Genomic DNA, 17,921 nt, shown 5'->3' with positions numbered 1-17,921 from the left:
CTCCAAATCCTTAATGCTTTGCATGATCCTCAGCAAACTTGACACACAGGCACAGGACAAGGCTCAGTGTCAGCAAGCAAACTCTGAGAGACGAATACAGAGAACAATAACATGAACAGAACTGTATCAGAACTGCAAACTCATACACGATACCCTGAATTTTCTACTGATGCCAACATGATACTTTTTTCAATACCCTTTTTTAAATTATGACAAGCCGTACATGTAAGAAACAACTATTATTTTATTATTATTTATTCATAACAATTCCATCTTTGCCTCTTCTGGGGGTGGAGGTGTGTATACAGCTCATATCTCTTGTGGTAAGGAATAGTGCTAATCATTATCACTAATATGATAATAACCTGACTGTAGAGTCCGATAAACACTGAACCATGAAATATAGTCATGCAATAGAGGAAAAATATCTCTCCAACTAATTAGTGTACCTAATTTAGGGAGCGTAAACAGTAGAAAAAGCCTGTAATCACTATGAACTATAAATTTGGTTACTGCATGTTTATCCTCCTGACATGCTTGAGAAGGAGGATAAACAGTGAACGACCACTTTAGGTTGAGAAGAACTGACCCTGGCCACGATCAAAGCTCTAACCCAGTGTTTTCTTAAACCTGGTCCTAGAGGCCCACTGTCCTTCACATTTTAGTGATTTTCCTGCCACTTTACCTCAATAATGGGCTGTGAATGAGCTGATTAGTTGGATCAGGTGTGTTGGGAGCAGAGAAAACACTAAAATGTACAGGGCAGTGGGCCTCTAGGACCAGGCCTGAGAAACACTGCTCTAAACCACCACATGAAAACGAAACATCAGTGTTAATAGGGCTTGTTTATGAGCCCTTTGGAGAATGTTTTAGTGTGTGAGTACAGTTTAGCCCAGCAGTGGATGGCAGACAGCTGGGTAGCTAATGAATGCTAGTTTGGTGCTGGCTGACATCAAACATGTTCATGCACATAAGAGCTATGGGCACATGGGCAGCATGATGGTATTTATCAATACTGTGATAAATTGTCAGAATATGACACAATGACTGTGTTTGAAATAGCATTCTGTGTACTGTATACTGTATACTGCACTAGTATATACTGAAAACTGCATGCTACTCGTAGTAGTATAATGACTAGTCTCCATGTGCCTTTCTACCAGGAAGGCCACGATTAGCCTGCCAACATCAGGGACTGAGCCAGTCAGACCATCTCAAGACCCACCTCACTTTCCTAAGCCCTCTAATCACTGCTTAGCAACCACTGATGGCCTCCTTTCAATGTGTTAGTTTGTATTTATGTAGTATAGTAGTTTGTATTCAAGAGATGGGCCTGTGTGACTTTTAAAATACACCCCATACACCACAGAGGGCAGGATGCTGTTTTCACTCATCTCCAAAGCCACAAATAAACTGTAAAAATGTCAGCTTTGGACTGATCTGTGTAGTAAACCTTTGTGGTTTCCAAACACACCTGGTTTCCTCTGTTTGCGAGGAAAGTTTGCACTTTCATTACACTCGTAGTGGGTAATATGGATTAGTTTGACTGAATAATAATCAGTGTGTCTCCACACGTGAGCCTGAATAGCTGATGCTAAGTGGATTGTTTGATCGAGACCAACTTTAGTAAGTTAGTTAGTTAACTTTATTAAATAGATGGAGTAAACAAACCCACCTCAAGACCAGCAGAGAGAGCTGGTTTGGCTTCAACGTTTGGACAAATTTCTTTCATTTTGTCGTTATTGATCTATTGAAAGGCTGAATCTAGAGCTATTTAAAATATCCAAGCGGTTACGTCATAGGTTACATCCTCCTTAAATGATTGCTTTGCATTTTGGGATCCAGTATACATCAACAGTACTTCTAGAACACTGACTAACTGCATGTTGCACTATAAAGAGAGCATAATCAGTCCTGTTGACTGGATTTAGTGCAGCATAGTATGTGAAATGCTGAATAAAAACCACTGTACTGACACCACTGGTTCTTTATGTCCATTCCAACTTATCAGATGTTAGAAAAAATATTATCACATATCATGAATGAAAAAACATTTCTTATAGTATGGTGATATTATATTTTTACCATATTGCACACCCTTAACTGATGTTTTAAGCACTTACTGCACAAGGAGCTGTTCTCAACTGATGTTAAGGTTTACAAAATACCACCAGAACTTGGACCTCTGCTGTGCATTATGGGTGTGCAACAAACCAGTCAGACTCAGATCTCACCTGATGTGTTTTGCTCTCTTTCTTATTATTTTTATTTTAAATAACTAAAGATTTTTTTTATGTCTCAGTACTTGGTTTTACCCAGATGTTTTGGGCGGAGCTCAAAACTCATTAGTCATGTGTGACACATTACCTATGGAGTGAACTGGAAAAGAAGCCCTCCGTTAAGAAAAGTCCTATTTACTGTAAAGATAAACCAGATCTGTGCTGAGTGTATTATGTACAGGATGATGAGGCAAAAATAAACTGGGACAGCAGAAAGTTTTGCTCTTATAGCACAAAAATGACAATCTTGTAAAGTGGCACTTTGTCCTACTATCAGAGCAAATTAAATGAACTAATTAATTAATGATGACACTTCGTTTAATAAGCTATGACTTTAACAGGCTAAGAAAAATTGCAGTAAGAAAAGAAACGTCAAATAGAAATGTCAATTTAGTTTATGAATTGAATACTTACTGTGATTATTTTAGGTACATGTATTCAATGACATTATTATTATTATTATTATTATTATTATTATTATTATTATCATTGAAACAATAATGACAGCAATTCAAATAAAGCAATAGCATTAAACACTGAATTGTTCAGTGAAAATGATTACTGTACATGAAAGATCAGATCAGGTGTTTGATTTTTTTTCATGAAAATCAAAATATTACACTTGTGCAGATATGCTTTTGCCCTGTGTTCATGCAGACATCTTACCCCAAAGATCTAATTTTACATTTTCACACTGAAAGAATAAAATGTACCGCTCTACACAACCACCTCCCCAAACATCATACATTTAAAAAAAACAGTAACTTTTCTTGTACAACTTAGTATAAATATAAAGACAAACAATTTGACCCCAGAAAGCTTCTGGGGAATAAATCCCAAAAATGCAGTGATCCAGAAGTAATTGCAAACTAAACTAAACTACAGCCATTCAGTAAATGCTTCAAACTCTTCCTAGAATTGTGAGCTTTCAGTGCTTGAGATGTCATCAAAGTGATTCAGAGTGGTTGGATGTGAAATGCTCTATTCTAGAGAAACTTATTGAGTCAGATACCTTTCCAGTGGTGGTGATGGGAACCAGGGGTCACAATATCTACAACACAAATATAGCCATTTTATTCACTATCCAAAACCAGCAGTGAACCGAGATGTATCTTCTGAGCTTTTATATATAATAATGATGGTAAAATAGTGGAAAATCTGAAAAAATAAGTTTTCTTTGGAGACGTACATGGTGTTGTAAGACATTTGTTTAAAGAATTAAAACAAATATAAATATGGTTTAGAACAATGTAATAACATTCTATGAGGGAGCTTTTAGAGGTGGACGTCTGGTTCCCATCACCACCACTGTGAACAATTCTGACTTGGTTTCTCTAGAACAGAGCATTTCACACCAAACCACTCTGAATGACTTTGTTTACATCTCAACCATTTAATTATGCAGAAATTCTGAAAAATTAGTGGAATTCCCCTTTAGTCACCCTCAGACAAAAATGTGCACCCTTCATGCTTGAACATGCCTCTTGCAGTGATGTTTATTATTACTACAATATTTTTTTTTCCATCCACTGTAAGAACAAGCATGCCAACCCGGTCCTCGCTAACATCCATATCGTCCTTTAACATTCTGATGCATTCAATTTATTCATTGAAAAAGAAATAAAACAGCAACAGCATTGTGCTGAATTGGTATTTCTGGGGCGAGTAAATGAGATGGACGAATGCTCACTACATCAAATGCTAACGTCTCTACAATAGAAATGCCACGATGATGAATGAGGAGACGTTTTAAAGGCATTTTAAAGCAGCCAGTTTGAAAAGCCCTTTCGGTTCAGTCAGACTTTACCACCATCTTTCTCTGATTAGTAAATCAAATAACTTACAGTAATCGCAACATGACCTTTCAGTGGAAAATGTTACGACTTGAATTCACGCTGCTGTTAGAAAACAGTACCGCTGGAACAGAAGTCAATATGCATAACTGAACAGAGGGGAATCCTCCTACGTCTTCAGAAAAAGTCTAATTATTTCTAGGAAATAAAAATACATGTTTGTAATGTTTAGGCCACTTTTATTTATATTTTTTTTAACAACGGTTAACAAGCATTTCCCATGCTGAGTTCTCTTCCTCAAAACTCTTCACTCAGTTAGCACAACAACACTCTGTTTGGACCATAAGTCTCAGCCTTTACCAAACCTGTGTATTTCTGGAGCTCAAACTGCAAATGCTTGTTACAAACCAGTAAGCCTTAAAGGGGAACTCCCCAGATTTTCCAAAGGTTCCGCATAATTAAATGATTAAGATGTAAAAAAAGGTGTGAAATGCTCCAGTTTAGAAAAACTTACAGAGTCAGAATGGTTCACAGTGGTAATGATAGGAACCAGACGTCCACCTCTAAAAGCTCCCTCACAGAAAGTTACTACGTAAAATGGTTATGAATACACTTCCTGATGTCTGAGACATTGTTTTGAGAAGGTTGTTGTCTATTCATGCTGGAGAGGTACATACAGGGCATTTTAAGGCAAAACAGACCTCATCATCATCAACATTACATATAAAAACTCAGAAGACTTGTGTAGGTTCACTGGTGGTTTTGGATAGTAAATAAAATGGCTATATTTGTATTGTAGACATTACGACCCCTGGTTCGTATCACCACTACTGTAAAGAAATCTGTGTCTCCAGAATAAACTACATCAAACCACTCCAAATGACTTTGTTTGCATCTCAACTACTGAATTATACAGACATTTAGAAAAACTCCAAAACAGAATATAAACTGAAAATAAACTGCAGACCAATTTGCTAAATTACAAATACTATATTGGACAACAGCCAAAGCCCAAATAATGTTAATACTTATTGAAACAAACTGCTGGTGGAATGTGTGTAAATAGGTCAGTCACAACTGATTCCCATCTGTGCTGAAGTTCTACCCAGGTGCTGACCATCTATAAAAGGGGCCACTTTTTGTTTACAATGGATGGTCTGGATGGTCCATTATGGGCCCAGAACAATGTATAGACAAGAGAGGATTTAGGTGTGGGAGTAGTCGAATAAACCAAACCAGGTAGAGTGAGCATTTTCAGTATCTGTGACATTTTCTTTGCTAGATTATGTGAAGTACTGGATTTGTTTAGTTTCTTTTGTTCTTTCTCTCTTTGTTCTTTGTTTCTTCATTTGTTCTTATACAATAAAGATAAACCATTCTGTTTTGTATGTTTTTTTTCTGATGTAATGATTCTTTAAGTTCACTTTAACCCCTTAAAAAGGCAGGGCCCAAAGTTTTATTACACAATTCTATAACCTAACAAATAGCTCCACCACTTTGCATTGAAGTCCCTGTAGTTACTGAATAATAAGTCTTAGTTTGTAGTAGGTCTGGGATTTTAAAGGGTTAAAAATTGGGTGGTCAGTTCAAATAAAAAAAATAAACAATTCATGTGGTAACAAGTAATTAACCCCTTAACAGGCCATGCGCCTGCTGGCAGGCCCACAGTTTTATTACACACTTCGATAACCTAAGAATAGCTCAGCCAGTTTGCACTGAAGTCTCTGCACTTACTGAATAATCCCTTTGTATCTAATAAGCCTGGGATTTAAGGGGTTAAACTGGTTTTATTCAACTCAAATAAACACTTTTAATGAAACAATTCAAATTTAATTTTAGATGAACAAAATGAATGTTTTATATCAAGTCATATCAACTTCTGTCCTTTTCCACTTTTTACAATATAGTTTACATGATCAGCTAAATAACAACAAACTAATCACAACACAAAATTACACAGCAAATAACTCTGAAAGTCAAATAACTCTAAGTGTTTCTGAGGTGATGGTGCTGTGGTTGACAGAGTATTCCTGTTGAACAGTACTGTTGATATTTTTATGGAAGTAATTCATTTTGAGACGTTTCTACAGTTTTTTTCTAACTGTAGAGCATTTTGGGTAAAATGAACTGTCGCGCCGAACTGCATGCTTCTGCTGAGGGGGGTGTGAAGAGTTTTGAAAAAGTGAACCTGGCACTGAAAAATGCTTCTTAGAGATTGTAAGAAACAGTAATATAATCATATCTGTTGTATTTAAACTCTGCAAGTATTTACTTGATAATATTAACAATTTGAATATTAGTAATGTGGTATCTACGTAGATACAGCCCAGCGAGCTTTCCCATTGGTTAGGACTTCAGGAGCAGGATAGAAGGCCTTACACAACCTTTATAATTAGGAAGTGACAGAGGAATCAGCCAGTCATGCTTTGATTCACAATGGGGCCAATTTACAGGCCTTCTGGAGGTTCTAGATAAGCCTCTGACTGTGAATAAGAGTCACAGTCTAAGCACATTTTTGTTAATTGTTAGAAGTCGAAAACAGTGGCTGCTGCCCTGAGCCAGACCTCTTTAGTGAAAGAGTCACCCTAAAGCTGATACGTACAAGCTCAAATATATATTAATGTCGGTTACAACCTTCAAATAAATCATATGGAATGTCTTTTGCAAGCTTGACACGTCTGTGTTTAATCTAGAGAGGACAAAATGTGTTAATGTGCACCAGCGATAGTTGAGCACTAACAAACTATTAGGTGGGCGCTAGCAGAAATTAGCATTATTGTAGAGACATTTTTGGCCCGAACTGAACGCCTAGCTCTAATAGTCACTGCTCATCACTGTAACTGTATATACAGGGGAACACTTGTGTAAATGTGTAATTGATAAATCTCTCCAAATATGAGATTTTCATCAAAATCCATAAAGTACAAAAAGCTCCACTGTCCTCTCTCTCTAAACCTCTCTGCCTGAACGTACACAATTCTCTATAATGAAATCACAATCTGTGTAATTCCAAACAGGCCAGCAGAGCCAGGACAGATCCTCAATCAGCTAAATAACTCTAATCCCTATAAGCACAGAGAGAGAGAGACAGCGAGAGAGAGAGAGCGAGAGAGAGAGAGAGAGAGAGAGAGAGAGAGAGAGAGACAGCGAGAGAGAGAGAGCGAGAGAGAGAGAGAGAGTGAGAGAGAGAGAGAGTGAGAGAGAGAGAGGGAGAGGGAGAGAGAGAGAGAGAGTGAGAGAGAGAGAGTGAGAGAGAGAGAGGGAGAGGGAGAGAGAGAGAGAGTGAGAGAGAGAGAATAGTGAATGGTGAATAAAGAGAGAACAGCAAAACACAAAGTGAATAGTGAGAGAGAAATAGAGTGGGGAGAAAGAGAATGAGAGAGAAACAGTGAGAGCTGGGAAAGAGAGACAGCATGAGTGGGAGGGGGAGGAGAGAGAGGGAGAGGTAGAGGAGAGAGAGGTTTAGCCCTCATACTGGGCTTTTTTTTTCGATGTTTTTTCCTTGTTTCTGTAATCTGTACAAACACAAATGTAATATGGATTCGGGCTTCCACACAATTTCTCTGCTTGTTTCAATGAGCTACGAGTCAGAAGTAATTCATATAAAATTACAGCATGATTTTGATATCGCCAACACTATCTGTGACTGTAATGCTCTATAGCGTCAGAGCTAACCTTTGGAAAGCAAGAGACTGACATCAAATCCAGCAACGGCAGTGCTGCATTTCTTTTTTAAAGATATAATAAACAGAACTAGAGAAGCAATTAACGCTCTTATAAAGTGCTGCTGACGCCTAAAGACATGACGCAGGTGTCTGTGAGTTACTTTTAGTCAGTCTTACCTTGGTAACTGTAGATGTCTCCTACGCTGTTCTGGCGCGTGATATGATGCCAGTAAGCGCTCCGAGGAAGAGATATCGACTTCGTTAATGTGTTCTCGCTCGAAAGGGTCTAGAAACAGAAGCATAAAATCATTACATCGCATTAATTGCATCTCTAGTCACATCAGCTTCTGAGCCAGCACTGGAGTGATTTCAAAAACCATCAGACACTCAATATCCCTCCATTAGGCTGCTTTGATCACGTCTTAGAAGAAGCTGCAGAGTAGTTACATGACAGAAAAATTTTTATTTATTTTTTACTTTCTTCTGCTATTTAACACATCAAAAGTTGTAAATACCCATGCAGAAAATAAATGTATTTATCAAATACATAAGTGTGTTTATCAAATGCATACAAACATGTACAATAATGGCCAAAATAGTTTTAGTCTTGTTGTATGTTAGTGTTTGGAATACAATTTGGAACATATTTGAAATATGTTTTATATTGTGTGAATTATTCAGTATCTACTACAAATGATGAACAATTGAGAATCCACTATGAATTAAGCAGTCTCTATTAGGAACAATTCAGTATCTAGTATGAATGATTCAGTAGCTACTATGAATGATTCAGTATCTGCTATGAATTATGCAGTATCTACTATGAATAACTCGGTGCCTATCATAAATGTTTCAGTATCTATAATGAATTATTCAGTCACAATTCAGTATCTAGTATGTATTATTTAGTATCTATTAGGAACATTTCAGTATTTACTATGAATGATTCCGTATCTACTATGATCAATACAGTATCTACTGTGAGTGATTCAGTATGTACTATAATCAATTCAGCCAAATAAAGTGTCACCGAATGATTCTGTATCTGTTATGAATTATTTATTATATTATTATTATTATACAGTAACTTTAGAAATTTCTTCAGTATTCAGTAACTTTCAGCAAAGCTGACTGTTGTCTCAAGTTCTCCTTTGTTACACTCATTTGTATTGTTTGGAAAGGTAGGTGTCCCCAAACATTTGATGGGCAGCGTAGGCCTACATAATATCTAGTTGCATGAGGCCCTAAATGGTGAATATCTGTAATATTTGCTGTAACCTGCGCATTTTTCTCCATCTCCAGCATCATTCTCTCGTGCTGTTCGGCGATGCTCAGTGTGGCGGCATGAACTCTCTGATATATCACCTCTCCCTCTCGCGTCTGGAACGTGAACAATCCTTCTCCCGTATCGCACATCCTGCAAAACATATGCAAGAAAGGCAAGCGCTACAGCACAAATTTACACCTCCTCCTTAAGCCAGCACAGAGGTGGCGTTTCTTCAAGTGACAAAAATCACACAAGCTCTGGAAGCATTGCTCAGAATGAGGCTGCACAGCTTACTAACACCACAGAGGGTCTATTTATTGTGACGTGCAGTTCATTTACACTCCAGATAAAGCGTAGTGGAGTCGGCTCTTGGCCCGAGGGTTGAGCAAGGTCAGATAATTTATGCCGTCTTCACATCATAACACAGAAAATGAGCTCATATCAGAGCGGCTTCATTCAGCAGTGCCTTTACTGCGCTGCTCCTTCATCCTAGCGTTTAATATTCTGTCCCTCTTCCCCTCAAGTGCCCCTAAACTGGTTTGAAAGATCGTTATGACACTACGTCGCTCAGCAGTGATTTAATACTTAAAAACAGGAGAAAAAGCAGCTTCATGTAGTCTGTCCTAATGTCACTGTTTTCTAATGAGTGAGGTTGTAGATTTGATTTGATTTGAAGGAATGTGCCTATGTAAATTCAGCACTCTCTCATGCATTATGACTGTTTTGTTACATAAAATCACACAACTTTTATAAGTGGACTGAAAAAATTGTTACTGAACGATAAGCCTAATATGTAAATATCCTGGGATTTTAAAGGGTTAATTCCCCAGACGTTCATGTTAAGAGACCACAACTGGCTCCGTGAGACTAAGACAGCCTGAGTTACTCAACTATCTAATGTTCCCTTTATGACTTACATACCGCTAGCCAACTTTAGCCTGTTTGTTTATTCAGCTTAATGCTAACATAGCGTTGTAAATCAAACAGGAGCACTAGTGACAATTAGCTTTATTGCAGTGGAGGAGTTACAAGGTCTTCTTAGAAAATTGATGATATGAGGTTTGGACTGTGTATACTGTACCTGCCAGACTCGAAGGTGAACCAGGTGGAATCTCGGCCGTACCGTCGTAGTGAGCTGAGCGGCCACATGACTAATTTAACTCTGGCGTTGTGAATGTCCCACAGGTAGATGTTCTCGTGTGTGATTTGCATAGTGCACTCTCCGTAGATGTCCAGGTTTGGAGTGGGCATCAGGTATACATTAAATCTCTCTGGAAAACAAACAAAACTCACAGTCAACAACACTGACAGTTTCCTTAACAACAAAAAATGTTTTTGTTTTCTAGTTTTGCATTGTATGTCCAGGTCCAGAGCTGTCTGTCTGTCTGTCTGTTTGTCTGTCTATCTATCTATCCATCTATTGATGTGTGTGTCTATCTGTCTGTCTGTCTATCTATCTATTGATGTGTGTGGGTCTGTCTGTTTGTCTATCTATCTATCTATCTATCTATCTATCTATCTATCTATCTATCTATCTATCTGTCTATCAATGTGTGCCTGTTTGTCTATCTGTCTATCTATCTATTGATGTGTGTGTCTGTCTGTCTATCTATCTATCTATCTATCTGTCTATCAATGTGTGTCTGTCTGTCTATCTATCTATCTATCTATCTATCTATCTATCTATCTATCTATGTGTGTGTCTATCTATGTGTGTGTCTATCTATCTATCTATCTATCTATCTATCTATCTATCTATCTATCTTTTTGTCTATTTGTCTGTCTGTCTGTCTGTCTGTCTGTCTGTCTGTCTATCTGTGTGTCTGTCTTTCTGCCTATCAGTTTAACTCTTAAGTATTTTCTCTCCAATTGGAACACACAGTGTAATCTTCTCATACTGTTAAACTGTTTTGAGAACAAAACAAATTGAGTGGCAGAAAACCTTCTATTGATGTTCATATTTACCCAGGAAGCCCTACTAAATCAGCTGCAGTGAACTGTAGAAAAGAGAGAGCAGGAGAATTGCAGAGAAAACGTGAAGAGTCACCTCCTTTGACGACTCTCCACACAGCGTTTCCTCAGAAAACCAACTAATCAAACATGATTATTTTTTTGTTGTAATATTACCCCCGTCTCGAAAAGTGGCCCTTACGCGGACAACAAATAGTGAAGGTCAGCGAACTGTTGCCATGGAGCTTCCGTGGGGGAGGAAAAATGTTAAAAAATGCAGCGAACCATACCAGACTCATCACGCCATATCAATTAGCTCAGAAAAGAATAGAGCGCACTTCATAATCCAAATTAATCGCTGCTAATTATCCCTAATGTTTCAAAATAAGCTATGTGTCTTTCCACAGAAAGGCAACGTAATATAGGAGCTATTTTTGGTGAATTGTGAAAATGAAATCTGATATAATTATCAAAGCCCCAACATTAGGGACGTCTACTTCGAGCGCAAAGTGCTAAAGCCTCCCTCTCTTCTGCAGAATGAAAGAAAATGACCGTCAGCCTGAACTTCCAGCAGACACATGAGGTTTTGTTATGAAAGCAAATCAATATTTTCCAACCGTAGAAAAAAAAACGTCTCAAAGGGGACAGAAAAATATCATCTGGAGGTTAATGCTCGGATGAGTTCTGTACATGTTCTATTGATTTTACTAGATTATGTTAAAAGCGTGCACACAAATAAATGTACATTACTGTGCAAAAGTCAGAGACCACTCTTACTTTATTAAATTTTCAGGCAAAACAGCCATTAAGCACAAGTTATTCATTTTTCAGAAGATATTTCTGAGGAGATTAGATGTAAAATAACCCACTTGAATAAGCAAGCAGAAATTCAAAAGGAAAGGAAAAAAACAGGAGTTTCCAAAACCGAAGTTCAAAAAATGATAAACAGCTACAGAGAAAATGGGACTCCTAATAACCACCTGCAAGACCTGGCAGACCACCAAAACTGTCCCCATCAGATAAACAACACTTAAAGCTTTCATCTTTGAGAGAGAGAGGAGAAAATCAAGCTCCACTCTTGCATCAGATCTGAAAAAATCCACAGGTGTTTCTGTCCATCCTACCACTGAGAGAAGAAAGCACAGAGCTATGAGTCTGAAAGGATGTGCAGCTGTCAAGAAACATTTAATGGGAAAAAGTAAAACACAGAATCTGGACATCTGCAATGTGGAGTGAGGTTTTATGGAGTGATGAGAACAAAGTTTGTTATTGGGATTACTCAAATTGTTTGAAGCAGAAACTACTACCAACTTCTAAGACTGTACTTTGGTGGTGCATCTGATTTCTTTGAACAACTGAAATTAAGGTAAAACACAGGTGAACACACTGAACATTCTGATATTATATTTAGTTTCTGATGCTTCTGTGTATTTTGTGCTTTTTCCTGATGCTGAAAAATGAATAACTTATACAAAATTACTGTTTTGACTGGAAATTAAATGAACGGTGGTCTCCAATCTTTGCACAGTAATATACACAAATTTAATTTAATCTAATTTAAGTACTTGTCAACACTGTAACTTTACAGGAGAAGGCAAAAATGTTCTTCACTTTTAATGTAAGTTGATGTAAAGAGATTTTATTGCAACTAATTCTGGAACCTATTGATCCAAGTCAAGTCCAATGAAGCCAAAGTTTATTTATATAGTGTTTTTACAACAGGCATTGTCGAAAAGAAGCTTTATAGAACAATCCAGGTCCGAGCCCCCATGAGCCAGCCAATGGCAACAGTGGCAAGAAAAACTCCCTAAGGGCAAGAGGAAGAAACCTTGAGAGGAACCAAGACTCAAAAGGTGAACCCATCCTCCTCTGGTCGACACCGGATAACAAACAGTAACACAGGAGCAATATGAACAGAAAATAAGGTTTTACCATTAGAATAAAATATTAAAATACAGAAAAGGGTAAAAACAGAATGAGCAATGTTGCTGTGCTCAAATAATGTAGGAAAATAAAAATGGTCAAAAATTGAGATATTTGGGAGTTTACTGGACAGCTACACTATGTGTTTAAATACATTTACAAAACAAGGAAAGGAAAGCGTGTGTCGTCTCTGTTTTCTTTCATGTGTTATTTGTTGTTTCTTTCCATGCAGCCCTGCATATTTATTCTGCTTTGTTTAAGGCCCATAATCTCATCCATTTCTGTGACAGGCTTCATTACGGTCTGACCCACTGAAGCGCTGCCGCTTTCATTAGCATCCAGGACAGAACCTCCGGACAGCACACAAACACCGCCGGCCGGGACTGTGTTTAACAAACACGTTCTGGAGCTCGTAACAGAAACAATTAGTGAGTACAGGGGGAAAAAAAACTGCCTAAAAAAAAGAGTGCGTCTAATTGGACACTGACCGTTCTGTTCCCTCTGAACTCCCGCTGCTAACAGGTCCGGCTCGCCCAGGCTGATGTCATTAAGCCTGCTGCCCAAACACTCCAAACACAGCAACTTACACCACTCCTCTGCCTCCAGCTCTGAGGAGAAAAACATAAAAACACATACAGGCTTGTTTTTATACAGAGTCAGGTTGTGGGTCATATATAACTACCTTTCCATAATAATGATTATAATATCTCCCAAATGTATTATATATACAGTGCTGCGCAAGGTCAGAGACCACCCTTCAGTTACGTAACTTCAAGTCAAAATGGCATTTAGGTATGAGTTAAGTACAAATTATTCATTTTTCAGCATGTTTCAGTATTTAGTGTGTCCACCCTTTGCCTTTATTAGACCGTTCATTCATTTCAGGAGACTTGCTTTCAGTTTTTCAAAGAAATCTGCAGGAATATTTTTCTACACCTCCAAACAGATCTGAACAAGAGTGGAGCTTAATTTTCTCTCCTCTCTCAAAGATGGTTTTGGCGGTCTACCAGGACTTGCAGGAGTCCCATTTTCTCTGTAGCTTTCATTTTGACTTTCTCTTTCTTTATGCAAGGGGATTATGTTATATCTAATCTCTTCGGAATTATCTTCTGAAACATTATTTAACTTGTACTTACTAGCTATTCTGACTGGAAATTAAATAAATGATGGGTGATCTGTGACTTTTGTACAGTACTTTATGTGAGCATCTGTATGTAATGCCATATATGTATCATACATATCGCTGCTGTTGGATCAAAACCTCATATCTCCAAAATAGTAACTTTACAGGAGAAGGAAAAAACATACTTTACTTTTAACGTACGTCAATGGAACCAGACTTTTTTACACCTCATTTTAGGCCATTTCTTTTGACCAGTCCATCAGGCATTTTCAAACTATGTCAAAAACTGAAAAACGACAAAAATGGAGATAGAAGGTTTTGGTCCGACAGCAGCGATATGTAAGTATCTAAGAATGTGCTAAATTGTGTTTCTAATCATAATCCTAATCCTAAAGGGGAAACAAAGTCATTCAAAGTGGTTTAATGTGAAATGGTTCATTGTAGAGACTTTGTAGAGATGTGTAGCCATTTTATTTACAAAACTAACAGTGAACATACATGTGTCTTCTGTGTTTTTAAAGATAATGCTGTTAAAATAGTCGAACATCTGAAAAAAATCTGCAGAAACTTTTGAGAAATCACCGCTTTAACTTCAGGAAGCAAAAAGAAATGGTTTTGCCCTTTCAGTTGTACTAAATGAAACAGGGAGCTTCAGCAAAAAAAAGTACTTTACAAAGTCAGTAGCATTTGTTGGTCCTGTATGTTATCCTTGTTTTTCTTGTGTATGATCAATAGTTGTATTGCTTTCTTTGGCATAGTATACATCACGGTTTATAGGCTGCAATAAATCATGGAACATCCCCATCCCCCCACACAACCCCCTTCCCCTGCCACCTGGAAAAAAATGGTGGATTTTTGGATTTTTATATTCTGCAAATAGAACTTAAACAAGGAAATACATACAGCCATTAATAAATACATAGATAAAAAAAATTTAATACAAATGAAAATAAATAGATATATATCATCTGTGAGTAAACAAAGATCAAAAAGGAACGGCTCTTTAGTGAGGATGTAGTAAAGATTCCAGTAGTATAGTCCTGTTTTTCTCTGGTTCTCCTACAGGTCATTCAGAGCAGACAGCAACAAACCATGCACAGGTAACAAGAGCAGTAGAAAAAAATCAATATCATCGACTGAACGCTGATGGAAAGTACTTTATGAACAGCAAAACTTTTTGATGAATGTTGATTTTTTTTCTTCCTTCTACTTTGCTGTCTCTTACACATATAAAATGCTGTACATTACCTTTTTACATACACATGAGACAAAAGACTGGCTTGTGCATTAAATTCAGAACAATCAATAGTCTATTATCCGAGAGAGCGTAAGAGAGAGAGAGAGACGGTGAGAGAGAATGACAAAGTTGCATATGTCTGTAAATGAAAACACATTAAGGAAGTGATGAGTGGTCAGTGCACACTTCTTCACCAGACATTCATACTTCTTCAAAGGTACAACAGCGGGTTTAAGGTTCAATTGTGTACCTTAAATAGGTTTTTCCAGGTCAAAATTACATATTTGTACCTTTTCATAAACTAATGTTTTAAAACAGAATAATAAAATAAAAAGCCTGGAGACGAGATGGGGTGTGTGGTACCTTGAGGGTACCACCCTAGTGACAAGAGGGGTACCACCCCAGTGACAGTTTACTAGCTATATTTCTGAGTGTAACCTATATTTCTGAGTGTAACCATGTATTGGACTCGGACTCGGACTCGGACAAGCATTATATAAAAAGTAGCTCACCACCATTAGAAGTACATTCATTAGTGCTGCATGTAAATACAGAGAGGGCACGTTTGGGACACAGCCAAAATGTTTTTTAATCCTCTGATTCTGGTCTGAACTGTAACTCATTAAGCTGAAGATCAGCTCTGTCTCTTCCATTTTATTACAGGCGCCAAACAGGGTTTGCGACAGAGCAAGATGTTTGTAATCTGCCCCTTATTCTGAATAAAAATGGGATTTTCTACTGTTTGTTAAAATCAGTTGTCCCATGTCACCAAAAGACAACTTAATGATAACAAAACTTTTTTAATATGGTATGATGGATTTCTCTAAATTTGTGCTCAGGCAAACTCAGAAAAGACACAGAAGAAAATGTTTGAATTCAGGCTTAGTTTATAAGGAGTGTTTCAGCCTGGACTGTTTTTTGAATGCAGTACAAAACAGGACAGCCAATCAAAACAGAGCTTATTTACATATATGAGTCTTAAACAAGTAACAAAAACAACCTGTTTAATTCTAAGGGATAAAGTGAGGTTTGGAAAATAGTCATTACTGTTTTTGATACATAAAACCACACTAATGTTATAAATGAACATTGGGGAGGAAAAAAAAAAGAAAAATGTAGAATATGCGCCCTTTAATTCCCTTAAACAGTTTTTATGAACTCAACAAAAAGCATAATACACCATTTAAACATTTACCCCACTGTTTATGATGTGGGGGCAGTTTACTTTGTTATAGTGAATAAGTTTCTTTTTACTTTTGCACTCTTATTGTACTCTGTTGTACAAAATGCTAATCGTTACATTACACTCTAGGGTGCACAATGCTTAACCTAACCTGCCAAAAATTGCTATGTAAGAGCAAATGAAGCACAAAAATAAATTAATGAAATAAATATTATTAGTAGCAGTAATAGTACATTTTGCACCTCCTGACAACACACAGTTATTGCCTTAATAGTGTAAATTATCATAATTCAAGTCTGAGTTTGTATTGCTCACTCCTAGAAACATCACTCACTCGCTGTATGAGTCAGCAGGGTGTTCAAAGCGTTTTAAACCCCGGGGTGGGTCGGCCTGTCTACCCCAATGCTGCCTGCCTGCTGTCACTTTAATAAACATGGCCTCATTAGTAACACAGAGCCATCCTGCTCTGACATGTCCTCATTCATTACAGCAGCATTTTTAAACATGCATTCTTGGAATACATGCGGGAACACAAGGCTTCCTGCAAAAGGCAACGTCCAACCAGCGAGGTCAGCTGAGTTCAGCATTAGTCTCTGTTAACCTGTTTTAAATAATGATAATAATACTATTTATTAATAATAATTAGCAATATTATAATAAATGATATTACTAATAATAGTGGTTATTTGTGTTGTTATGTATTTTGTATTGTTGACATTTATTATTATTATTATTATTATTATTATTATTATTATTGTATACATTACTATATTAATATACACTGACTGGCCACTTCATTAAAACCACCTCCTTGTTTCTACACTCATTGCCCATTTTATCAGCTCCATGTACCATATAGGTGCAATTTGTAGTTCAACAATTACAGACTGTAGTCCATCTGTTTCTCTGCATACTTTGTTAGCCCCCTTTTACCCTGTGTTTCAGTGGTCGGGACCCCCACAGGACCACCAGCAGGTATTATTTGGGTGGTGGATCATTCTCAGCACTGCAGTGACATTGACGTGGTGGTGGTGTATTGGTGTGTGTTGCGCTGGTATGAGTGGATCAGACAGAGTATTTAAACACCTCGATGTCACTGCTGGAAGTCCACCAACCAAAAATATCCAGGCAACAGTGTCCTGTGGGCAGCGTCCTGTGACCACTGATGAAGAACTACAGGAACACAAACTGTGCAGCAACAGGTGAGCTACTGTCTCTGAATTTACATCTACAAGGTGGACCAACAGGGCAGGAGTGTCCAACAGTGGACAGTGAGTGGACACAGTGTTTAAAAAGTCCAGCAGCACTGCTGTATCTGATCCACTCGTACCAGCACAACACACACTAACACACCACCACCACGTCAGTGTCACTGCAGTGCTGAAAATGATCCACCACCCAAATAATACCTGCTCTGTGGTGGTCCTGTAAGGGTCCTGACCACTGAAGAACAGGGTGAACAGGGGCTACAAGTATGCCTAGAAAGAGATGGACTACAGTC

General features: G+C 37.7%; 1 protein-coding gene across 1 annotated transcript in view; it reads right to left on the bottom strand.

The window, feature by feature from the left end:
* The window catches only part of dok6 (docking protein 6), a 104,668-nt gene that overhangs the window by 9,658 nt on the left and 77,089 nt on the right, over window positions 1-17,921 (bottom strand). Inside the window, exons 4-7 of the mRNA XM_036558940.1 lie at window positions 13,366-13,485; window positions 10,086-10,275; window positions 9,016-9,154; window positions 7,915-8,023 (exon numbers count right to left, since the gene is read on the bottom strand). Of these exons, the coding sequence (XP_036414833.1) occupies window positions 7,915-8,023; window positions 9,016-9,154; window positions 10,086-10,275; window positions 13,366-13,485 (558 nt within the window). The remainder of the gene's footprint in view (window positions 1-7,914; window positions 8,024-9,015; window positions 9,155-10,085; window positions 10,276-13,365; window positions 13,486-17,921) is intronic.

This window comes from Colossoma macropomum, unplaced genomic scaffold (genome assembly GCF_904425465.1).
Source record: "Colossoma macropomum unplaced genomic scaffold, Colossoma_macropomum, whole genome shotgun sequence".
NCBI classification, from domain to species: domain Eukaryota; kingdom Metazoa; phylum Chordata; class Actinopteri; order Characiformes; family Serrasalmidae; genus Colossoma; species Colossoma macropomum.
The sequence above is the reverse complement of the archived record's forward strand: the minus strand, read 5'-3'. Positions and strand labels throughout refer to the sequence as shown.